The sequence below is a fragment of the Chionomys nivalis genome, chromosome 1 (genome assembly GCF_950005125.1).
Source record: "Chionomys nivalis chromosome 1, mChiNiv1.1, whole genome shotgun sequence".
Taxonomy (NCBI): Eukaryota; Metazoa; Chordata; class Mammalia; order Rodentia; family Cricetidae; genus Chionomys; species Chionomys nivalis.
This window is the reverse complement of record NC_080086.1, coordinates 112,347,390-112,372,563: the sequence shown is the minus strand read 5'-3', so window position 1 is coordinate 112,372,563 and position 25,174 is coordinate 112,347,390. Positions and strand designations below refer to the sequence as shown.

At 36.0% G+C, this 25,174-nt stretch overlaps 1 protein-coding gene across 1 annotated transcript; it reads left to right on the top strand.

The window, feature by feature from the left end:
• Window positions 1-212: 212 nt before the first annotated feature.
• LOC130882781 (vomeronasal type-2 receptor 116-like) lies at window positions 213-23,319 on the top strand. The gene is made up of 6 exons (XM_057783023.1): window positions 213-427; window positions 4,291-4,582; window positions 4,928-5,734; window positions 6,374-6,601; window positions 9,726-9,849; window positions 22,400-23,319. Exons 1-6 carry the CDS (start codon window positions 213-215, stop codon window positions 23,317-23,319), a joined length of 2,586 nt encoding a protein of 861 aa, XP_057639006.1.
• Window positions 23,320-25,174: the final 1,855 nt, after the last annotated feature.

Sequence of the window (25,174 nt, the reverse complement as noted above, 5' to 3'; positions counted from 1 at the left end):
TGGCCTGAAGGAAAAAGAATAACAGAACTCTCAAGTGATTGATAGTGGAAAGGATCCTTGGAAATATCTCAGGCTGATTAGAGTGACAAATTCAGTTATCAACAAAATTACAAACATACATGTACACAAGCAGTTGAGCTGTGTATATACAGGTGACACACTGTGCATCCCAGATCCCCAAGACTTACATCTTGGCAGATACATCTATTAATATGCTGGTATCTTGGATTATTATCTTCTGCTTTCTGCAGATACCAACTCTCATCTGTACAACTGTAACCTCTTCCTGCCTAGCAGAAAAAAAATACCAATTCCACAATAATAGTTCTATTGACATTGGTGCATTTTTCTCTATTTATATTTACTTCCCCAAAAAAGCAAAAATAGATTGGCAAAAGAGACCTTTGGATGGAGAATATCTGGAATTGTAAGTGCATGTATTGATTCACTCTTTTTTAAGATTCATGTGTCCTAGGATATGTGTGGCTTTGAACATCATTATTGCTTGTATTTTCGATAATGAGGTTCACTATCTGTACTTCCCAGATCCTCTCTTTAATTTTGTTTTCCCAGTGTCAGTGGGAAGATACAGATTTGATTTCAGTGGGTTTTTTCCATATTTTATAAGTACAATCTGTGGACATATCTTATGCTTCCATTAATTCCTCAGCCTCTGAGAACATTCATTTCTAGCTCTGCAGTAGAAGGGTGGTTAACAGCAGTTTGGCACAGCACTTCAGGGAATTGTGGAATTTCAAAAGCCTTTCTGTTAGAAGAGATAAATCCTTTGAAAGCAGTAACTTTAAAATCCCTCCTAATGTTCTATGAAGATAGGATTTGCCTGTGTCAGTTACTTCTGACAGGAATTCCAGGATTAAAAGTTTAACATTTCTCAGAATATTGAATATAAATATCCCCACATTTTAGATTCTCAGGCATTTTTTTTTTACCATTTATGTATTTGATCCACATTTTTCCATTTTATCTTTGCTTGTTTTTTATGTATGTATTCACACAGAGAGATTTGGTGAGATCGTGTCCACTAAGGGCTCTTCCTTAGACACTCAAATTTTTGGGTAGAGATCTAGACAGTATGTTTAGTATGCTTTGGGTATTTACAGAGAAATAACCATGTGCAGTTCTTTTAAAAGGAATTAAGGCATATTAGGTATCATGCACATAGTTCTATCACTGTAGGGAATACATAAAGGAAAGATCTGAAATGAAGAAATAAAGCAGGTACTCAACTCTGAACTCAACATGAATAAATAATAATACATAATCAAGGTTTACCTTTGGTCAGGTGATAGAGAATGCTGAAAGTGTTGGGTGGATTCTGGTGTATGTGACACTGCAATATGTTGCTAGCACCTTGGTATTGTGATGAAGCATCAAGTCAAGACAGCAGAGAAAGAAAATAATTCAGATGTAAAACATTGTAAGGCAGTGTGTGAATCATTTAACATTTTGTCCAATGTTGAAACACAAAGAAATTATCAGAGACATCCAAAATTTTACAACCAAGCAAAATATTTCATATTGACCTCCATGAGAGATAATGATCCATTTAAATCTTTTCTTCTGCTGTCAATTTCACGAGCTCAGGCACCACTATGTACTAGATCCTTTGTCCCTCCAGACAGTATAGCAATAACAATCTTCCTACAGAGAACACACTTGCAGTAAAACAGATTTCTCAGTGTTCAGCATGTCAAATATGAGCAGGAGTATAAACCTTATCAGGTGATATAACATGTCATGACATAAAGAAATAGGATTCTGATACAGGAAGTTTTGGTTTTCTGTGCATGATAATATATTTGACTTATGTAACACATTTTCAAAATATCTGTGTTTATACAAGATAGAATATATGAAGAGATATACATCAAAGTATACAAAGCTTCATTCATGCTTCTGAATAAATCTTTTATATTACTGTTAGGGAAGTGCATAGTCATCTTGAAATATGACTCTTCGGATTGATAGTCATCAATCTACTTTTCTCACATTTTTGTTCAATGTGCACAGGTATAATCGTAATTACAATGATAAAAGAGATCATGGACTGTGAGACTGGCATTATCACTCACAATAATGCTATTTGTATTTATCAGGTTGTAATTCAATTTTATTTTCCTATTGTCATTCTTCAGAGATGACAAATTACAATTCAACAAATATGAAATATAAAGTAGAAGCATTTACTTTCTGATTACTGTAAAGTAATTCATAGGAGCATAGTGGCTTGCTTCATGCTTATATAGACGATTACTCTGATACTGTGCTATACCTTCTCAGACTGTCAATGAAATGCTGTCATGGAGGAAACATATAGAAACATAGAGGATAGTTTCAGTTTACTGTCTTTTCCTATGGATTGAGCTCTAGATTCTGTGCCTATATTTATCTATATTTCATTTATAGGTAAAATCATGTAAGTAATCAGGTATTAGATTGATTTTTTTCTGAAGAGTCATAGTTCCACTTTTTAATCTATTTACACTGAATTTTAAGCTTTCATATTGACAAAATCCTCAAATATAATTACACATGTTAAAAATATTTTTATTGTTGTCATCAGGTAATATCACTTAACTCATTGCTTTTCCCACCCAAAGTCTCCACTGTTGTACCCTTTTACACATTCTCATACACCCATATTAATCCCAGTCAGATTTATGGACTCCTTTTCTATAGTTATTACTGTTACCTATATAACATAGAAACAACTATGTAACTACTACCTGTCAGTCCCTTTAATGTTGCTTTATGCATATGGTTTAGGAACTGAGTATTTGGGGTTGAATAATTGATTAGGTGTTCATCCATAAAATGATTATTTTATCCTGTTCTCAACAGGAATTAGTTGCCTGCTACCCTACTATGTCTAAGAGTGACTCATCATGAGAATACTTCCCCTTAGGAAGCATGTCTATAAACGTCATATTTGAGCACTTTTATAAGCAGCCATATTGTTGGGGTATCATGTGTGTACCTTTTCTGTTACTTCTAAGACAAATAATGTCACGTATTTCCATGTCACATGACTCTCAGATTCTTTCTGTCCATCTTCCACAATGCTTCCTAAGCTAATTTGCAAGAGATTGGTGGTAGATTTATCAGTTATCCTGGGCATGCCTGAGTATAGGTCATGCTGCCTTAACAACTGCTGTTATTTTTTAGTTATCTTTTGTTGTGCTGAGTATTTTCTTTAGTGTGTGGTGAGAGCTACGCTTATCTGTGGGTATAAGGAAGAATATTTATAATGCCTTTATGAATGGTTCAATCTGAAAAAGCTCTGTCCTACATTTAAAAGGTTTAGGAACCAAATAGGAGGATCCAGATGCACCATTTGGCACTGAGAAATGTGTCTGTTTTCTATTCACATAAAGCTAAATGAATTATTCTCTTTGCCAATGGACATTTCCAACATGAAAAAAATATTTCATTTTGTTAAGCAACTAAGGTGTCTTGATAAGAACAATCATTTTGGGCTCCCCAGCACAGAAAAATTTGAAAAATATACAATACTGAAGCCTTGCTTTATATACATTGCATGTTGAAAATTTAATTATTTGCCTCCTTGTAGATGTATTTTTAACCTTCCAACGTATACTATCTTCTTCACTACAAGTTATTATATTTTAACAATAATGGGATGCCAGGGCATGTAAAGTGGTGACAAAACCAGTGAGGAAAGTGACTTTGGATCCATAGAACCCACATCACACTGGGTATGGTAGTACGCAGTTGCATTGGAAGTTCTCTATCAGGGAGATGCAAAATTCCCAGAAGCTTCACTGGCATGTGAAGTAGCAACAACTAAGACACATAATCTAACATGGGCTGAAAAACAAATACAGTCAGAGAAGTTATCATCTGCATTTCATGCACAATCATTGAAAAGTTTTCCCCACAAGAGATGTGTATTCAAACATATCAGCGATAGAAACACTGATATACAGCATAGACACATGCAATCAATCTATGATAAATACATAACTGTAAAACATCCAAATATTGCCACAGATAATTTAAGTTAATGAGGGTGGTTCATTCATAACAATCTGTCTCAGGAACCTTGTGGCTTAATAGGGAAACAATTGCATTTCATAGTTTTGGAGAAAGTCATATCACACAATTTTAATCAAAACCATTCATTAGCAGATGTAAAATTATGATGTGTTCTAACAAAATACAAGCTTTCAAACTGTAGAAATGGTTGCATTTTAATTTGTTCATTTGATTGTTGTGAGTTCCCACCTGAATGCTATAACTTCTATGCAGGTTGATCGAGCAAAACTACCAGCTTATTTTGGCCATGGTATTTGCCATCGAGGAAATCAACAGGAACTCCCATCTTTTACCAAACACCTCTCTGGGAATTGAGGTGTATAATCTTCTACCTGCTGAAAGGAATATTCTAGAGAGTGTATTTTATTGGCTCACAGGTTTGAGCATCCTCATCCCTAATTACCACTGTAGAAAAGAGAGAAAATCAGCTGCCTTACTTACAGGAACAAGATGGAAAACATCTGAAATCATTTGGACAGTGTTGCATCTTTACAAATTTCCCCAGGTGAGTGAGAGTGACATAGCCGACAGATCTCTTTTCACACATTTTAACTCTGTGCAAAATAATAGTGAGACATTTTAATCACCATAAAAGAAAACCTAGAGATATAGATGAAGACACAACTATATTTTCTATTTTAAAATGTGGGAAAGTAGATGACCAGTGGAGAGGGTAGATTGAAACATTGAGACCTTCCAGTAACTCTCTGGAAACTTCATAGAGTGATACATGACTTTAAAAACTATTGAGCAGATTTTCATCCCTGCCACGTCAATATGTTGGTCAAGACAAAGATTGTTCTTCATGGCAATGCTGGTTCTTCTAGTAAAAATATTGTATTCCTTTCAGCTTACTTTTGGGCCTTTTGATCCTGTTCTGACTGAAGAAAGCCAGTTTTCATCTCTGTATCAGGTGGCTCCAAAGGATACAGCTCTAACACATGGCATCGCATCTTTGATGCTTCATTTCAGCTGGAACTGGGTTGGAGTACTCATCTCAAGTGATCACAGAGGTGCTCAGATTCTATCAGACTTAAGGAGAGAACTGGACAGGAATGGGGTCTGCATAGCTTTTGTGGAAACAGTGTCATTTGTAGGGGAACTAGTATATTATAATCCTGTGTATACTAAGTGGCGTATTCTGGAATCATCAGCAAATGTGATTGTAATTTATGGAGACAGTACTTCTTTTTTAACTGTAATAATAAATAAATGGGGAAAATTTATATCTAGGTTTGTGTGGGTCATGAACTCAAAATGGGGTGGTAACAAGTTTCATGAATATACCATGTTAGATTCATTCCATGGGAGCCTCATCTTTTCACCCCATCATGGGGAGATTTTGGGTTTCACAAAATTTATGCAGGAAGCCACCCCTGTAAAATACCCAAAAGACATTTATCTTCATATCCTTTGGAACCTTTATTTCAATTGCTCACTTTTGCATTCTAAATGTCAAATCCTTGAAAACTGTCAGCCCAATGCCTCTTTGGGATTGTTGCCAGGGAACATTTTTGACATGACCATGACTGAAGAGAGTTACAATGTGTACAATGCTGTGTATGCAGTGGCCCACAGTCTTCATGAGATGATTTTCAGTCAAGTTCAAGATCAAACAGAGGCAAATAAAGATATAACTCTGTCATTCTCTTGGCAGGTAATGTCACTTTTATTGCTTTGCACCATCAGAAACAGGACACCAGATGCTGTAAACGCTGTTGATCTATTCATTATAGATTCCTGTTTTTCTTTAATTATACTAGAGTTGATTTTAATTATTTTGGGTATTAGACATCAGTGCATCCCCATGCCAGTGTACACGATGAGTGGGGGCAACACTGCTCAAGTTTTCATTTAATAGAATAATACTCCTTTTGGAAGAAACAGCATCAATATCTTCTCTTATTAATAACTCAATGTGATAATACAGCCTAAATATTCCTGATTGTCCAACAAACTCAAGTGACTTCAGGCCCCCACTGAAGATCTGAGAAATTTGGAAAATTCAAAGAGGTAGCTAGTTTGTATAGAAGTTGAGATTGGTTGCTGTATACTCCTTAAGTAACGAAGGATTATACATGGTAATGCTTGGGTTAATACATTTTATAGAAAAATGACATTTTAGAAACTCAGTGATAGCTAATTCCTCCTAGGCTTTCCTTTGTTCAATGTTGTGGATACTTTCTCTAAAACAATATTACCATCATACACCACAATCAGGAAGCAACTTAGTATTTGTAGTTCTATTACACATCTGTGATACCAGTTTTATAACAGGATTTCACATCTCTTTCAGCTTCACCCTTTTCTGAAGAAGATTCAAGTGAAAAGTCCTGTAGGAGACCTTGTGGTTCTGGATGACAAAAAGAAGTCAGATGCAGAGTATGATATTAACAACCTTTGGAATTTCCCAACAGGTCTTTCACTACAGGTGAAAGTGGGTACATTTTCTCCAAGAGCTCCACAGGGACAACAATTGTCAATATCTGAACATATGATTCAATGGACCACAGCATTTTCAGAGGTGGGTATGGGTCTTTTAAAAACGCTTCTAATGTATGTTAATAACAAAACAATGTTTCTGAGTCTGATGACTTGCTTGCTAACTTGGGCCTTATCAATATACCCATAACTCTCAACATAAAAAATTTACTGTTTGCTCATCCTGGTGAAAGTATTTTTCCATATGCTTCTAATTATCCATTTATTTTGACATTTAAAAAGAGATATGATTTAGTAGTTTGTGACATCATAGTCACACAACAGCTGACAGGATGCTTATTTTGACTTTCAGAGTTTTAGTTAATTGTTCTCAACTTGACATAAATTAGAGTTACCTATGAAGAGGAATCTCAGTTGAGGAAATATTTCCAAAATACTGGCCAAAATGTAAACCTCTCAAGCATTACCTTGATAAAGGATTGATGTGGGAGGAGCCATAAAAATGAGAGTGGTGGTGGCAGGTAGTTCTTAGTTGCTTAAGAAATGCAGCCAAGCCGGGCGGTGGTGGCGCACGCCTTTAATCCCAGCACTCGGGAGGCAGAGGCAGGTGGATCTCTGTGAGTTCGAGACCAGCCTCCTGGTCTACAAGAGCTAGTTCCAGGACAGGCTCCAAAACCACAGAGAAACCTTGTCTTGAAAAACAAAAAAAAAAAAAAAGAAATGCAGCCAAGAAAGTCATGTTTAGCAGACCAGAAATTGAACAAACGTCCTACATTGTCTTCATTTCAATTCCTATCTCCATTTTTTTTTTGCTTTTAACTCCTGTCATTAATTTCACTGATGATAATTGGTAGTGTATAAGTGAAAGATGAAATAAGCCTTTCTGTCCACAATTTGCTATAGGAATGCTGTTTCATCACAATTATGTAAATTGTAAATAAGACACCTGACTTGGAGTGTTACAGTTAATTCTTGGTGGGAATTTTGCTTTTAAGTGTAGGCAAACAGAACAACAAAGTGAGAGGGTGCCCATTTTTTTACATGCATAAACTTTTATTCAATATCTCTGAATTTTCATTTAAAAGATGAAAATTATATACATTTAGACATACCTTTTTTATTTTAAAAAACATCTCTTCTCATTTTACATATCAATCCCAGCTCCTACTCCCTCTCATCTCCCTTTCCCTCCACCTTCCTCCCCACCACACCCCCATCCACTCCTCAGAGAGGGTAAGGTTTCCCATGGGTATCAATAAAGTCAAACTCATTACTTTGAGGTAGGACCGAGGCCCTCACCACTATATGTAGGATGAACAAGGCATTTCTTCAAAGAGAATGGGTTCAAAAAAGCTGGTACAAGCAATAGGGATAAATTCTGATCAAACTGGCAGTGACCCACAATCTGCCCTAGCCATACAACTGTCACCCACATTCAGAGGGACTAGTTTGGTCCTATGCTGGTTCCCTTATTGTCAGGCCAGAGTTGGTGAGCTCCTATTAGCTCAGGTAAGCTGTTTCAGTGGGCATCCCCTCATGGTCTTGACTTCTTTGTTCATATTCTCACTCCTCCCACTCTTCAACTGGACTTTGAGAGCTCAGCCTAGTGTTCTGCTCTGGATCTTTGCCTCTGCTTCCATTAGATGCTGGATGAAGGTTTTATGGTGACATTTAAGAGAGTCATCAATCTGACTACAGGGCAAGGCCAATTCAAGCATCCTCTCCACTATTGCTTAGGGTCTTAGCTGGGGTCATCTTTGTGGAATCCTGTGAAATTCTCTGCTGCCAGGTTTCTTGCTAGTTTTATAATGGCTCCCTAAATCAATACATCTCTTTCATAACTCTCATATCTGGCCTTCCCCCATCTCGACTGCCCGGTTCCCTCATGTTTTCCTTCCCCTCTACTTCTTCCCTCCTCCTTTCCTTCAGCCCTGTCTACACCCCCTTTCCCCATGTTCCCAATTTTCTCAGGAGATCTTGTATATTTCACCTTTCTAGGCAGATATGTTTCTCTTAGAGCTATCCTTGTTACTTGCTAGCCTCTCAAGGGTCACAGTATGTAGGCTCATTATCCTCTGGTTTACAGCTATCATCCATTTATGAGTGAGAACCATTGTAAGGAGAGAGGGCCCACTTGTTTTTCCCAGCCGCCTGGTTAGCTTACACCTGAAATAACCACACAGAAGCTGTGTTAGTTAAAACACTGCTTGGCCCATTAGCTCTAGTTTCTTATTGGCTAATTCTTACATCTTAATTTAACCCATTTCTATTAATCTGTGTATTGCCACGTGACTGTGGCTTACCAGCAAAATTCTAACCAGTGTCCATCTCAGGTAGAAGACATGGAGTCTCTCACTCTGCTCTTCTTCCCAGCATTCAGTTCTGTCTTCTCCACCTACCTAAGTTCTACCCTATCAGGCCCAAAGCAGTTTCTTTATTCATTAACCAATGAAAGCAACACATGAACAGAAGAACTTCTTATACCAGATTGCATACTATGTCTTTTTGGAAATTGTAGGTGATTAAATCAACATTAGACAAGAAGGTGGTTTTTGTGTTTTTTTTTTTCCATCACAGTCTGCAGGTAAAGTCCATCATAACAGGAAAACATAAAAGCACTGATTTGAGGAAACCGGACAGATTTCATCCAAAAGCAGCAATGAGAGAGTGATGGCTGCTACTAACTACCAATCTTTCCATTTTTGTTCAGTTGCTCAAAATGATAGCACCCATTTGGGGAAAGTGATTAAAACTCCACTAATATAATGTAGGAAATTGTTCTCAGAAATATCCAAGAATTTGTTCTTATTTTGGCACTAATTTATACTGAGCTGACGGAAAAGACCACAGCCACAATAGAAGAAAAACATCCTCATTTATCTAGCCAGAATGATATAAACTGGATCAAGCTGAAGTTCCAACATGCCTTCCACAGACTTTTCCCCAGTGACCTAACTTATACCCCTTCATGGTCCTACCTTCCAAAATGTCCGCAGGTCAGAAAGAGCTTCATAGTCTAAGGAAGTAGCTTAGGAAAGAATGATCTTTGTATGTCATGCCACATAGAAACCTGGAGTAGCACAGCAAATTCCTACATTTATAAATACAAATTTTAATTGACAAAAGTTCTATATTCTAAATGTATCATTTACTTGGACCATGATAAAGAGCTATGTGTTTTGTATCTTATATTAAACTTTCTTTAGATTCCTCAGTCTGTATGCAGTGAGAGCTGCAGTCCTGGATTCAGGAAAGCCATCATGCAAGGCAAGCTTTCTTGTTGCTTTGACTGCACTCCTTGCCCAGAGAATGAAGTTTCCAATGAGACAGGTAAATGCCCAGTCCCTCAGGGGACTTTCTGTCCTTTCCATAGTATTCTAAAAATCTAAGCTAAAGGAAAACGTTTCAAGATGGCCATTTATTTACCTCAAATTAGCAATTTAATTCTTTCCCATTTATTTTCTCTTGAGTAATACACAGGGTTGATTTGCTTTGTTGACTCATTGTAGGTACTGTTGCCTCAAGAACCAACTTTCTACAAGCAGAGATTAATGTTCCACTTCACCAGAGGATTTAATTGACAATATTTAGAGTATCAAGTTTTCATTTCTTCAAATCAAATTTCATTCACAGTTATGACTCATCCACAAATTGTACGTTTTCAGCCTTACAATCATAGTTCCCTTGCAGCCTTGATTCATACAGGAGATCAGGAAGGTTTGCTTCAATTCCCCAGTAGCATCTTTTGCTGTACTGTTTAAATAAGCTTTTTAATTACCTTAATAAGAAAATTTTATTGCCAAGCTTTTTCAAACACTATGTAAGTATGTGAATCCTTATGTTACTCGGAACATAAGGTATTGTGAACAGTCCAAAAGACAAAGAGAGTAAGATACTTGTGGGATACAATAGAAAACAGAATCCATATTTAGCATAGTAGTTCATAAACTTATTCACATTTTTCCATTGGGAATTAATTATTTTAAAATTCAATATTTGCACATCTACTAATGAAGTTGAGGCTATAATTATTTCATATATAAAATATTTATTATAGCTATAGCAACATTCATGTTTTCAGTGACTAAAGTATATGATATTATTCAATAACCCATCAATTTCCAAATGTCAATAGTGCATGAAAATTCTCATTAGAACTATTATTTTGGAGAAAATGCCAAGTATTGACCACAGTCTTTTGATAGCTATTTGAAATGAAAAAAGCTGGCTTAGGACCACCCATTCAGTATTTCTGGAGTGAATATTCCATGCTCTGCTGTACACACTTTTGTCAATACCCCAGGACACCTAAGTGAACAACAACTATTTTTGTGCAATTTTGGGTAAAAAATGGAAAAATTGTGATTAAATAAGTTGAGAAAACATAAGAAAGTTACAATGTAACTGCAATCAGATTATTTGAGAGTAAGCACTGATATACTGCACAATGAAACCATTTTCATGCATGTGAAATAGGTGGTGGCTATTTGTTAATTCCTTTAGTGTTTTACATAATATAATTTTCATATTTCATCATTACAGAAGGTTAGAAATACCACATTTATGAAATACAATGAATAAATTTTCTTTTATATCTATGGAGTTCCATGATTTCACAATAAAAATTAATTTTAAAATAAAAATAAAACATAAACTTATGTTCTTTTTTAAACTGAACATAGATACTGCTTAACTGTTAACTTGTTTATAGTGGCTCTATGAATACTGATGTCAAAGAAAATTTATTTTTATTTTTGATGTGCCTGTAGAAGTAGCCCAGCATATGCCTCATCCACAGTTTACATGGTTACACAGGAACTTTTACACTCTACTGGGATGTTTATATTTGGAGTGATTGAAGGGAATGAAGAAGTGCTTAATTATATAAAAATCTCAGTTTTTACTGATTTAAAAAGGAAAGACAGCTGCACATATGTCAAACACTTCAAAATTAGAAAGAGTACATATCAAATAAAGGGGAACATGCTTAACATTTATTTTAATGCAAAGTCCTAATAATATAGAAAATAGATTTTGTGTCTTACATGTAATAGCCAGTAGTGAATGAGAGTTGGTATTCTTCATATGATTCATTGGAAGCTAAAATAACACAGCAACAGAAATAAAATAAACATGGAGCAGAATGTGGTCACATGAGAGTTTGACAGTAGTTTGGAAAAAACACCCATCTCGACAGAATGTCAACTAGTATAGAATTTAGTTCGATTCAGAAAATAACCCAGCTAGCTAAAAGATAAAACAATTATATTTTTATTTATTATAAGGGGAAAACTTACCAAACAGGAATGAGAAGTCCAAACTCAGCTGTACTGTGTGAGAACCACAGAGAGAAAGCACCTGAACTGTGTGCCCATTTTTCTCGGGGTCCCAAAAAGCCACACCCTAACTTGGTCCCACCTCTTAAAGATCATTGGTTGAAAAACTTCCTCGTTACCTCCCCCTTTTTGTCTAAACAAGAATAACCCAAACCCAATACAAAACTATGTACAATGGGCACAGATATCAAGAATAAAATTACAACCAACATAAACAATATTAAGTAAAGAACACATGACAAAAGTTTTAATAAACACTATATTCCAAAGTATCTAAGTCTTGTATCAGTAATAAGCTTGGCTAAGTCATAAGAGGAAGGTAACTATGACTATCTAATCTTCAACTCCATCAAAGGCCTGAAAAGGGAGATAATATTACTTGAGTAGGCAAAAAGTGCAATCAAGCAGCTTCCAAAGCGAGTGGTATATGACAGAGACTACCTGAGCAATCACCCAAATTCTCATTTGCAACATTGAAGCAACCAACTTTGGCTAAGGCCTAGCATAAGTAACAGATCATTTTCAGAGGCAGGGAATTTTTCAGAACTGTCTTAACCTGTCTTGGTAAGGTTTGGCAGTTCTTTTCCTTGTGTCCTGCGTATCCAGTCTGGATACCATGTACTTTGTAAGTGGTTGAAGCATGGGCAGTTCCTTGTCCAAAGGCCAATTGTGACAAGAAGAAAACAAACTCCGTTGCTCAACAGTCTCTTGGGAATAGATTGGTGCTGTCAGGAGCAATCATGTCTCATGTCAACAGAATCCTAAGTTATTTAAATGTCATGTTCTACAGAACCTTGAAGTGGTTGAAGATTTGCTATCTAGGCAGAATACAATTTCTATGTACTTAAAAAACCTAATTGATCTGACTATATGTATAACAACCATGAACAACTATTGACCTATAATATTCAATACCTGTGTAACTTAAAGAATAAGACTTTATGCCAGAATATTAAATAATCTCTAAACAAATGTGCAGCAAATCAGGACAATGATCTCAAAATGTAAACATTGTATAAGTATCTTAATCAGAGGTAAGAATAATATATAATGCAATACAAAAATATATCCTAAAAGTTGTATCAACATATGAAATATACTAATCAGAGGTAGAAACATGCATATATACAATCTAACAGAATAACTTTGCATAAGAGTACAAATACTGTAAACAGAAATAACAAATATGATTTGAACTTTTATCAATATACAAAAAACTATACCAATGTAAGTTATCCATAAATAATAGCTCACAAATATTCACTCTGTTGCCCACTATTATTAACATCCTCCCTTTTTTGATCTCTGAACATAAATAGTTTCCAACCCAACCTTCTATTAATAATAAAGTAATAATCAACAAGTAATAATCAACAACACCTAAATAGTGTTCCCAATCCTGAGGACAAACTTTTTTGGGAGAGAAGACACTGTCCTCTAGAATTGCTTCTTGATGTCAAGGGGAAATGTCTTGTTTATGGGATCCTGCAAAAGTAAAACAATGGTTAAGTTTCAAGATTACTGTCTAGTATAGTTGCAAACAATTTCTGAGCAGTCGATAGAGATTTTTCCAAAGTTCTTATTTGGAGTTCTGGCCAGAATGTCATGAGAAGGTGCACCATTTCAGCATCTGATACCCCCCAAAATCGGTCTTATAGTGTCAGTATCAGCATTATGATGTAATCTCAACCAGGTGGAGTTGTTGCTGTTGGGCCCCATCTTCTTCCTGGAAACTTCAAAGATTACTGCAGGAAAAAGATCTATAGGAAACTCTATTGTTCACTGTGGAAAACTTAAACATTATTCATATAGACATACATTCGATGAAGAACACGATATAGACAAAATAGGCATGGAGGCAGTAAAATTTTTGCTAAAGTCCTTCTTCTATCCCACATCAGATGGCTCCTGACATGAGACAGAAACTCTGAATGTTCCTTTTAACATAATGCTTGAATTTAGAGAAGAACATAGGCATTGTCCAACTCCAAAACCAGCTCTATATATTCATAAATATATATATATATATTTAAATGTATATGTTTTGATCACCTGTCCTTATAAGTTATATTCCTTTTTCTTGATGAACCTTATTGGATAGTTATTTTTCCTTCTGTCAGCATCCAAACATCCAGGGTCTCTTGAATTTTTAAGATGTATATTTTCCTGTAAAGACAAGAGCAGAACCCTGTCCCAATGCTATATGGTTTCCTTACCACCTGTATGGTTATCAACATTGTGTATGAGCTGTCATTTCTCTTTTTCAAGAGGTTTCTGTTTTCAAAATGAATCTTTATTAATTTCAATGGTATCCATAGTTTTTCTTCTCCTGTAGAAACAAAAGCAAAACCCCTTCCCCAATGTAGCATATTTCCTGGTTTCCATTGTGAGGTCAACACATCCTTGAAATTTATGGGTTGATTATATTTAGAAGTTTTTTTCTATTATCCAATGCTTCTATGTTGTCGTTGTTCCTTTCTCATTAGCATTAAAAAAGTCAAGTTTAATAAAGCATTATGCAATCTATTTCTTGAGGTATTTTTCATCACTTTCTGGTTGTCTAGCATATCCTTTATAATTCAATTTGACCTTTCTATAACTGCCTGACCTGTAGGATTATGTGGTATACCTGTAATATGCTTTATATTATAATAAGCAAAAAAAAAAATTTTATTTTCTTAAATGCATATGCTGGACCATTTTCTGTCTTTATTTGTACAGGAATGCCCATGATAGCCATAACTTCTAATAAATGCATGATTACTGAGGCAGCCTTTTCTGAGCTCAAAGCAGTTGCCCATTGAAAACCTGAATAAGTGTCTATAGTGTGGTCCACATATATTAATTTTCCAAATTCCATAAAATGGAACACATCCACCTGCCAAATCTCATTCCTTTGAGTACCCTTTGGGTATCTTCCTATAGTCAATGGTGTTTGGTTATAGAAAGAACAAGTAAAACATCTCTTTATAATCTCCTTAGCTTGTTGCCATGTAATAAGAAAGTCTTTCTTTAAACCTTTGCTATTGACATGATGTTTTTAATGACATTTTTAATGACACTCTGAGGCCTGCAACAAACTTCCAATCAATAATTGATCAATTTCTATATTACCTTGTGATAGAGGCCCTGGCAGACCCATATGGAACCGGATTGTGTTATGTATATAGGAAAAAGCCTACTTCTGATTATGTCTTGCACCTGAATGAATAATAAAGTCAACTCTGTATCATCTGGTATAAATTCAGTAGTTTCAATAAGCAAGATAATTCTTTCTGCATAATGAATCAGTAACCATATTTAGAGGTTCTTTAAAATTCCTTAATACCATAAGAATAGCATATAATTTTACCTTCTGGACAGATTATAAGGGCTTTGTTTCACCTTACTTAATTTTTCTGATTTGTAACCTGCCTTCCATGATTTATTAGCTTCAGTATAAAATGTACAGGCCCCAGTTATTGGAGCATCATGTACAATTCGGGTAAGAATCCAAGAAGTTCAATTTATAAGGTTAGGTCTATTGCTTTTGGAATAATTATTATTAATTTCTCCAAAAATAGCTAAAGCTATTTGTCATGGTTCATTGTCTTTCCATAACTTTTTTATTTCATCAGCAGTAAAAGGCACTATATTCTCTGTTGGGTCTATACCTGTTAAATGATAAAGTCTCAATTTACCTTTCATAAATAATTGAGAGACTTTAACCACATAAGTTTTTATTGGTTTATGTGGTTTAAAAAAAGGTCCATTCTAAGATAATATTGCCCCTCTGCATTAAAATTCCTGTGGGAGAAATTCTGGAAGGCAATATGACTAGAATACAATTAAAATTTGTATTCACCCTATCCACATGTGCCTCCTGTAATTTCAACTCGACAATCATCAATTCCTTTTCCACTTCAGCTGTTAATTCTCTGGGACTATTTAAGTTTTTGTCTCCATCTAAAGTTTTGTTTAAATGAATTATTAGATCAGGTGTTATCCCAACAGCAAGTCATAGACTTGAAATGTCTCCTAAAATTTTTTGAAAGGCATTAAGAGTCTGCAACCAGCCTCTCTTAATTTGTGCCTTTTGTGTTCTAAATTTCTATAAACCTGTTCTGTAACCTAGGTAATTAACAGAATTTCCTCCTTGAATCTTTTCAGGAACAATTTGTAACCCCCATTTAGGTGGAACTTTCTTTACTTCTTTAAACATTTTTCAAAAATATCTGCATTTGAATCAGATAACAAAATGTCATCCATGTAATGGTAAATTACAGATTTAGGAAATTCCTTATGTATTATTTCCAATGTCTGGCTTTCAAAGTGTTGGCACAGGGTTGGGCTATTGAGCATTCCCTGTGGAAGGATTGAGAATTATTATAAGTAGGCACTGTGAAGGCAAATTTTTCTCTATACTTTTCTTGTAAAGGTATAGTGAAAAAACAATCCTTTAATTCAATAACTATGAGAGGCCACCCTTTTGGTAACAGGGAAGGCAAAGGAAATCCAGATTGTAGAGGGTCCATAGGTTTAATAACCTTGCTGATAGCTCTAAGATTGTCACCATTCTCCATTTTCCAGATTTCTTTTTTAACAACAAATACAGGAGAATTTTAATGGCTGGTAGATTCTTCAATATGGTGAGCATCTAGTTGCTGTTGTACCACCTGTTCTAAAGCCTGCAACTTTTCCTCAGCTAGAGGCCACTTTTTAACCCATATTGGTTTTTCAGTTAACCTTTTTAAAGGCAGGGCTGTTAGTGCCTTTAAAGGTTTGTCGATTGCTTTGTGTTCTTGTACAGCCCAAATGGCTGGTGACCTTTGTCTATAATATTTTCTAATATCTTTCCCAGAAGCATAAGTTTTTGGTCTGCAAGAATGTTAATCTGGGTATTCCATTGCTGTAATAAGTCATAACCGCACAAATTCCCTGCCCAAAAAAAAAAATACCTATAGCCTCAGCCTTCTTCTCCGTCCTTCTGGCTCTCTGCATTTGACTCATCTCGTACCTTGTTTCACTTGAGATAGGGTTCCAAGCTTTAGGAACTGAACATCTACCTCTTGTAAAGGCCAATTTGGATGCCAAGATTTGGGGGTAATGATACTTACATCTGCACCCATGTCTAGTAAGCCTTCATTCAATAAAAATGTCATTTATATTCTCTTAGCTTTGTTCTTTAATCATGTATAGAAGTCTACCAGAATATACATTTTCTATGTCCTACTGGAGTGTTTGATTTATCCTCCACATCTATTCCATAATCCAGATCAGCATGGGTTTTCTTTTCTTTTTCTAAATTTTATTGATTTTTATTGAGCTCTTCATTTTTCTCTGCTCTCCTCCCTGACTCTCTTCTCCCCTGCAACCCTCTCCCAAAGTCCCCATGCTCCCAATTTACTCAGGAGATCTTGTCTTTTTCCACTTCCCATGTAGATTAGATTGATGTATGTCTCTCTTAGGGCCCTCATTGTTGCCTTGGTTCTCTGGGATTGTGATTTGTAGGCTGGCTTTCTTTGCTATATGTTTTTAAACTACTTTTGAGTGAGTACATGTCATACTTGTCTTTCTGGGTGAGGGTTAACTCACTCAAAATGATGTTTTCTAGCTCCATTTGTTTGCCTGCAAAATTCAAAATGTCAGGGTTGGGAGGGTTTCTGCTGTGTAATATTCCATTGTATAAATGTACCACATTTTCCTTATCCATTCTTCAGTCGAGGGGCATTTAGGTTGTTTCCAAGTTCTGGCTATGACAAACAATGCTGTTATGAACATAGTTGAACACATACATGTCCTTGTGACACGATTGAGCATCCTTTGGATATATACCCAAAAGTGATATTACTGTGTCTTGAGGAAGGTTGTTTTCTAACTTTCTGAGAAATCACCACATTTACATCCTAGGAGGCTGTACCAGCTTGTACTACACCAGCAATGCAGGAGTGTTCCCTTTACCCCACAACTTCTCCAGCATAAGTTGTCATCAGTGTTTTTGATCTTGACCATTCTTATAGATGTAAGATGGAATCTCAGAGTTGTTTTGATTTGCATTTTTCTGATAGCTAAGGATTTTGAGCATTTCCTTAAGTGTCTTTTAGCCATTTTAGAGTCCTCTGTTGAGAGTTCTCTGTTTAGGTCTGTACTCCATTTTTTATTGGATTATTTGTTCTTTCGGTGACCAATTTTTTGAGTTCTTTGTATATTTTGGAGATAAGACCCTTCTCTGATGTGAGGTTGGTAAAGACATTTTCCCATTTTGTAGGCTGTTGTTTTGTCTTGTTGACCATGTCTTTTGCTTTTCAGAAGCCTTTCAGTTTCAGGGAGTCCCATTTATCAATTGTTTCTCTTAGTGTCTGTGCTACTAAGGCTATAACGAGTATGGCTTTTTATAGTAGGCACTGGGTTTTTTAATTTTCCTGGTGAGACACATTCTCCACAGTAACTGGGAATTATTGGAGCACATTTGTCATGAGGGTCTGTGCAAGGCCCCCAAAGGAGTTTCCTAAGGGTATTGGGTTGCCTTGTTGGTCTTTTGTTGACCTACATTCATTGGTCCAATGTTGACCTTAACCACACTCCCTACATATACCTGAAAGCTGAGTTCTCCTATTCTTGCCATTCCCAGAGGAGACATTATTCCTAGAAATCCCTTGTCTACTATCCCTTCTCAGATGTCCTATTCTACCAAAATTAAAACATTTGCTATTTTGATGTCTTCTTATACCATTAGAAATTGCTTCTCCTACCCAAGATTCAGTATTATAGTCAAGTATATCAACATTCATTATATGCAAGATCCATTCATCCATTGGTGCTGATCTGACCTTTAAAGGCTCAAGGATCTTTTAGAATTCTAAGTTGGCATTCTCAAAAGCCAAAGATTCAGTTAGTACATATCTGGCTTCTGGGTTTGTTACCTGTATTTGTACAGCCTTAGTTAATCTTTGCAAAAGGTCACTCTGATGTTGTTTAACTCTAATATATGATTTGATTCTCTTTCCTCATTCCTGAATTCTGTCCCAAGCATTTAAAGCTGCTGTGCTACATAGGAACAAAGAATGTTCACTGTAAAGAGCCTGATCCTAAGGATTAGAGTAATGTCCCTCACCCAGAATTTGATCTTGGAAAATCTCAAGTCCTTTTGCTTTTCCCTGTTGTTCTAAAAATTTTACTTCTTCTCTCCAATAACACTTCCAAAGCAACTGAGGTGCATTTTCTAGGACCACTGAGAATAACTGAATCCAGTTTTGTGTCATTGCTTTGTTGTTTGAAGCCTACATTTTGACCATTTCCCTAACAAATAACAAATGTATTCCATAAGATACAAATGCTTGTTTAATTTTCCTTAAATCAGTCATGTATATGGGCTCCCATGTATATTTTTTGACTACCTTAGGGTGTTTGGCGCCAGATGCTCTTTCTGATGATATTACCAGAAAGGCAGGTAGAACTCTGGGTAAGCTATCCCAGAGTTTGGTACATACTGATGAGGTTACATTTTGTCCTTGTTCCTTTTGTTCCTGGTTGTCAAATTCAATAGACTTCTCAATCTTTTCAAATCTTCTTACCATTACCTTTTCTAAAGTCTGGATTTCCTGTCCAGTGTTCTATTCTAATGTCCTCATTGAGGATTCTAAGGTGTGAATTCTGTCCAGTAAAGATAACATCTCATCCTTGGACATAATTTTTATAGTGTGCATATTACCTTCCTGGAGAAACATTCTATCAGTCAATCTATCATAACCCTTTGACAGAGTCCAATTAATACATTCAATAGTACTAATTCTCTCAGACAATGTCTCAGTACTCTCTGTCATTGACTGGGTTTTGTTTGTCAAATTGGTTGTATCCCTCTCCAGAGTGCTGAATTTCCCTTTTAGTTGGTCATTAACAGTCTGTAAAGACTGTATCATTTCTAAAAGTTCCCCATTCTTGGCCCTATTATCAAACCTTGTTTTTAAGGATTGAAGGACAAAGCTAATCCCCAGAATCAAATAGAGGGATGTAGAAGGGAAATAATATAAACATTGTATAACATCAATCATGGTATAAGAAAAAAGCTATTGAAGTCCTGTATTGTTAAATTATCTGTCATCTTGCCCTTTTAATAATAAATTTATAATTTGTATTTTATTTCTCTTAGGTAATTATAATTTGTATTTTAAATTAGAAATATTACTTGTAATTGAGTTTGAGATGGAGTAGGTACAATAACCATTACATGCCAGTAGGTATTGCAGCACTCTTGTAGCCACATGGTCAGTTTGAATCTGATTTTAGCATTAAACTCTGAAAGACATATTCAGATCAAAAAGAGTTATTTAGTTTAAATCACAGACTGTGTCTCCATGGAAGTCCCTGGTTGGTCAGCAGCCACACAAGCACAAAAAATAGTAAGGTAGCAATGCTGAACAGAGGGACCTGAGGAAGCCTAGAAAAGCCAGCATCCTGCCTGAATTTCTGTGGCACAGAAAACAAAAACTGGACCCAGAAACCAGTTGAGACATTTAATGAGAAAATACAGAGGACCACATCTAGCACCTACTCAGGGCCATTGTGTGAGAATTCTATACACAAATGAACAGTGTGGAGCCTGGGGTGGCTGGCTAGAGCCACTAGAGACCCAAGCCCCATGATTTGAAAGCCAGCTGTAGAAGTTAGCTGTATTCAGGAAATAACCTGGCTAGCTAAAAGATAAAACAATTACATTTTTATTTATTATAAGGGGAAAAACTCATGAAATAGGAATAAGAAGTTCAAGCTCAGCTGTGTTGTGAGGGAACCAGAGAGAGAGAGAGAGAGAGAGAGAGAGAGAGAGAGAGAGAGAGAACCTGGGCCATGCACCCATTTTTCTCCAGGTCCCAGAAAGCCACACTCTAACTTGGTCCCACCTCTTAAAGGTAATTTGTTAACAAAGATTCTCCATCAAACTAGTGTGACAGGACAGTGTAAGAAAAGACTATAAGCAAGGTACAACATGCACACAGATGCTTGAGATCTTTGTATTGCATGTATGCCTGATATTCCTGGAGGCTAGAAGAGAGCACTATATCCCTTGGGACAGGAGTGCTGGGATTCAAACTCATGTTCTGTAGAAGAGTCAGTTGAGACATTTAATGAGAAAGCACAGAGGACCACATCTAGCACCTACTAAGGGCCATTGTGTGGGAATTCTATACACAAATGAACAGCATGGAGCCAGAGGGTGGCTGATTTATTCACTGGGTCCTCTCCCCAACTCTCCATTTATTTTCTGAACAAAAGTAAAACAAACTGAAAACATATGTTGAAAAAGAAATCTTAATAGAAATATTGATCATTTTAACATGCATAATATGTGGTTTTAAATAACAATAAGTGGATATATGTCATTGCTTCTGAGTTAGACTAACAAATATTTATTCAGAGAGCCTTTAAAAATCTGTTCTAGGAAGAACAATTAAATCTAAATTGAACTGCTAAATAGATATTTTACTCCAAAATGGTTTTCAAAACATTAGTGATTTAATATCCATGGAATTGTCTCAACATGTCAAGAGGCTTAAGAACTACCAACCAACCCAAATTTGATCTGAGAACCCAGAAGGGGGGAATCAAGTCCTGATTATTTTTTTTCTGACACTTGCATATGTGAGACCTCCCTGTTACAAAATACAAAAGGGGAAGGAGATAAAGATAATAAAAATTTTGAATACATATTTAATGATATTCAAGATATTTCAAGATCCAGATGAAAATAAATGTTCAAGCCAAGAGGAATTTATAAATAAAAGTAAGTGTATGGTTTATGGTTGTGACCATCATAATTAAAAAAAAATTAAAGTACATCACTATTCTTAAAATTGATCTAACAAAAATTAAGAAATATTTTTGAGAAATAATGTAAGGACTGAATTTGTTTTGGAAGTGTGATTTGGTATTCTCATGATTAATATGTCACTTTTAACAATATGACAAAATAAAAATAAAACTCTTCAGTAAAAACAGAGGAAAATTATAATAGTTTAATATACAGCTGAAAGAAATGGGCTCAAGAAATGCAGTGTCTTACCCATTTTCTTTATTGACTTGGCAAAAGCTCAACTTATGGGACAAGAGGGTACCACAGTTAATAAAATGCTTCTACAGTCAGTCTGTAGCCAAGCCTGTTGAACATATTCTTGATTAGAGGTTTCTATGCACTGGAAGAAACCACTGTGTGTGGAGCCATACCTGAGAAGATGATTCTGTGCCATATATCAAAGCAGGTTCATCAAGACAGTAGAGGCTGATCAGGAAATATCACACCAGCATGGACTCAGCTCTAGTTCTTTACTATTTCTCCTTTGCACTGTAATGTGAAGGATTTCCTTCATCAACCAAGTTGCTAATGGTCTTGGAATTTTTTGAAAGTAGAAATTCTAACTTGCGGGATTATTCACCTCACAGTACTCACTTATTTTTTACTAAATAACAAGGAACATGGTTGTGATAACAATTCAATGAGATGGTACTTTGAAATGTGTTAGGGTAAAGAGAAAACTTGACCATACATTCATGATCAACTTTGTTTCTGCCAGGTATGGGACAATGTGTGAAGTGTCCAGAAACTCACTATGCAAATGCAGAGAAGACACAGTGTCTCCAGAAAACTGTGACCTTTCTGAATTATGATGATCCCTTGGGGAAGGGACTCACTGTCATCTCATTGGGATTCTCTGCACTCACAGCTGTTGTTCTTGGGGTCTTTGTAAACCACAGAGACACGCCAATTGTCAGGGCCAATAATAGATTTCTCAGTTACATCCTGCTCATCACTCTTATGCTCTGTTTCCTCTGTCCCTTGCTCTTCATTGGCCTTCCCAACACTGTAACCTGTATCCTGCAGCAGAGTTTATTTGGACTTCTTTTTACTGTGGTTCTCTCCACTGTGTTGGCTAAAACCATCACTGTAGTTATTGCCTTCCATATTACTGCTCCAGGGAGAGGGACAAGATGGCTACTAATATTGCAGGCCCCTAACTTCATCATTCCAGTTTGCACCCTAATGCAAGTACTTCTCTCTGGAATATGGCTGGGAACATCTCCTCCATTTATTGACATAGATGCTCATTCTGAACATGGACACATCATTATTCTATGCAACAAGGGGTCGGCTGTTGCCTTCTACTGCAGTCTAGCATACCTGGGAGTCATGGCCTTTGGTAGTTACCTCATGGCTTTCTTGTGCAGAAACCTGCCTGATACATTTAATGAAGCCAAGTTTCTGTCTCTCAGCATGCTTGTTTTCTGCAGTGTGTGGGTCACTTTCCTCCCTGTCTACCACAGCACCAAGGGGAAGGTTATGGTGTCTATGGAAGTCTTTTCTATCTTGGCTTCTAGTGCAGGCATTCTCTGTCTAATCTTTGCCCCTAAGTGCTATATTATTTTGTTCAGGCCAGATAGGAACTCACTTCAGCACATTAGGGACAAAATACACAGAAGGAGCAAAATTTGCTGAAAACTGAATCTACATGTTTCTAGAATTAGACTGAACTGTGTTAGTTCTCTGTCATTCTAGAAGTAACATTTAAGATTTAATATGGTGTTCTAAACATAGCTCCATGAGTACAAATTCTTCCCACCAAACTTACCATTCTGAGCTTGATATCCTAGAACCACAAGGTGGAAGGAAGGGACCAATTTTCTGAGGCTAAACTAGTGTATGACCACATCCAGAAAGAAATAAGTATGTATAATAAATCTTTTGGAAACTTTATAGTATGAAATGTGACTGTAAAAGTTCTGATTGTTTTCAGTGACAAAAGACATTATGTTTCTGTTGTTGAAATCTGTTACATTTTAGATCCCTGACTCTCTATGCAACAAACCATGTGGTTGGTCAACTGATGTTTTTCTTCCTTTTTATTTCTGATTTACATCTTAGTAACTTAGACCAGTGGTATCTTTCCTTTGACGACTTTTAGTATACTCCCAGTGCTGATCAGGCAGTTAATATCTGATGGTATTAATTTCTGATCCTTTTAGATGTGGTGTATTTCACACCAGGTGATGGCAACTTTAAGCAATGTAATACATTATTCATCACAAAGTTTCATGTAGGTGTAATTATTATGGGCCATAAGAGTCAGGAATAAAGGAGAACAAGATTTTATTTATTTGGGGAAAAATTCACAATAAGTGTAGAGAGTCATGGTCCTCTGTCATTGCTGGAAGCTGTGAACCCAACTCCAACAACCAACCAAGAGAGAACATGAACAGGTTTCCTGCCTGCTCTTCTAATACCTCAGACTATTCACTAATGGGCCAGTATCCAAAAAGCTATTAATTGAATAAATTTCCACAGCACCTCCCTCTTTTGTCTAAATAAGAGGGTACTAAACCTAAGGAAACTATATACAATAAGAACAAATATCAAGTATTGTCCAGGAAAAAGAAAAGGCAAAAACATATATAAAAATAGAACTAAAATTAACATGAACAACATTAAGCAAGAAATATATGCTAAACGTCTGACCAGTCTAAGATAATTAGCAAATAACAGAGAATAACTAAATAGTTGTCCTATCCTGAGGCATCTAAGTCTTATATTGAAAATGTCTTAGCTAAGTTATGAGAGGAGAAGAGAGTACCTATGACTATCTAGTCTTCAACCCCATCAAAGACCTGAGAAGGAAAATAACATTATCTGAATAATCAGGCTCAAAATTGCAACAACTTCCAGAAGGTGCAATAAATAAGAGACACAGCTGATTACCTTGGCAATCACCCAAAGTCTCTTGTGAAACATTGGGACCAACAACTTTGGCTAAGGCCTAGCGTAAGTGACAGACCATTTCAGAGGCAGGAAAATCCGAGACTGTCCTCCATCTTGGCAAGATTCAGCAGTAATTTTTGCTTGTATCCTGCTTGTCCAGTTTGGACAGCATGTATTTTGTCAGTTGTGAAGGTAAGGGCAGTTCTTTGCCCAAAGGCCAGTTTTGCCAAGAAGAAAACAAGCTCCAAGTGAAGTGTATTTGGTGCTCAACATTCTCTCAGAAATAGATTGATGCTGCCAGAAACAATCATGTCTCATGTCAACAGAATATTGAGTTATTTAAATGCCATATTCTACAGTTCTACAGATGTGTTTGAAGATAACCTATCTATGAAGAGAAAATCTCTCTGCATCTAGACAACCTGACTAACCTAACTATAAGTATGACAAACTTGAATGATTATTGACTTGTAATTCTTAAAACTTATATAGTTTAAAGAATAAGACTTCACATTATAAAATTAAACAATCTTTAAGCAGATATGCAGCAAATGAGGATAAGGAACCCAAAATGCAAAAAATATATACAAGTATCTTG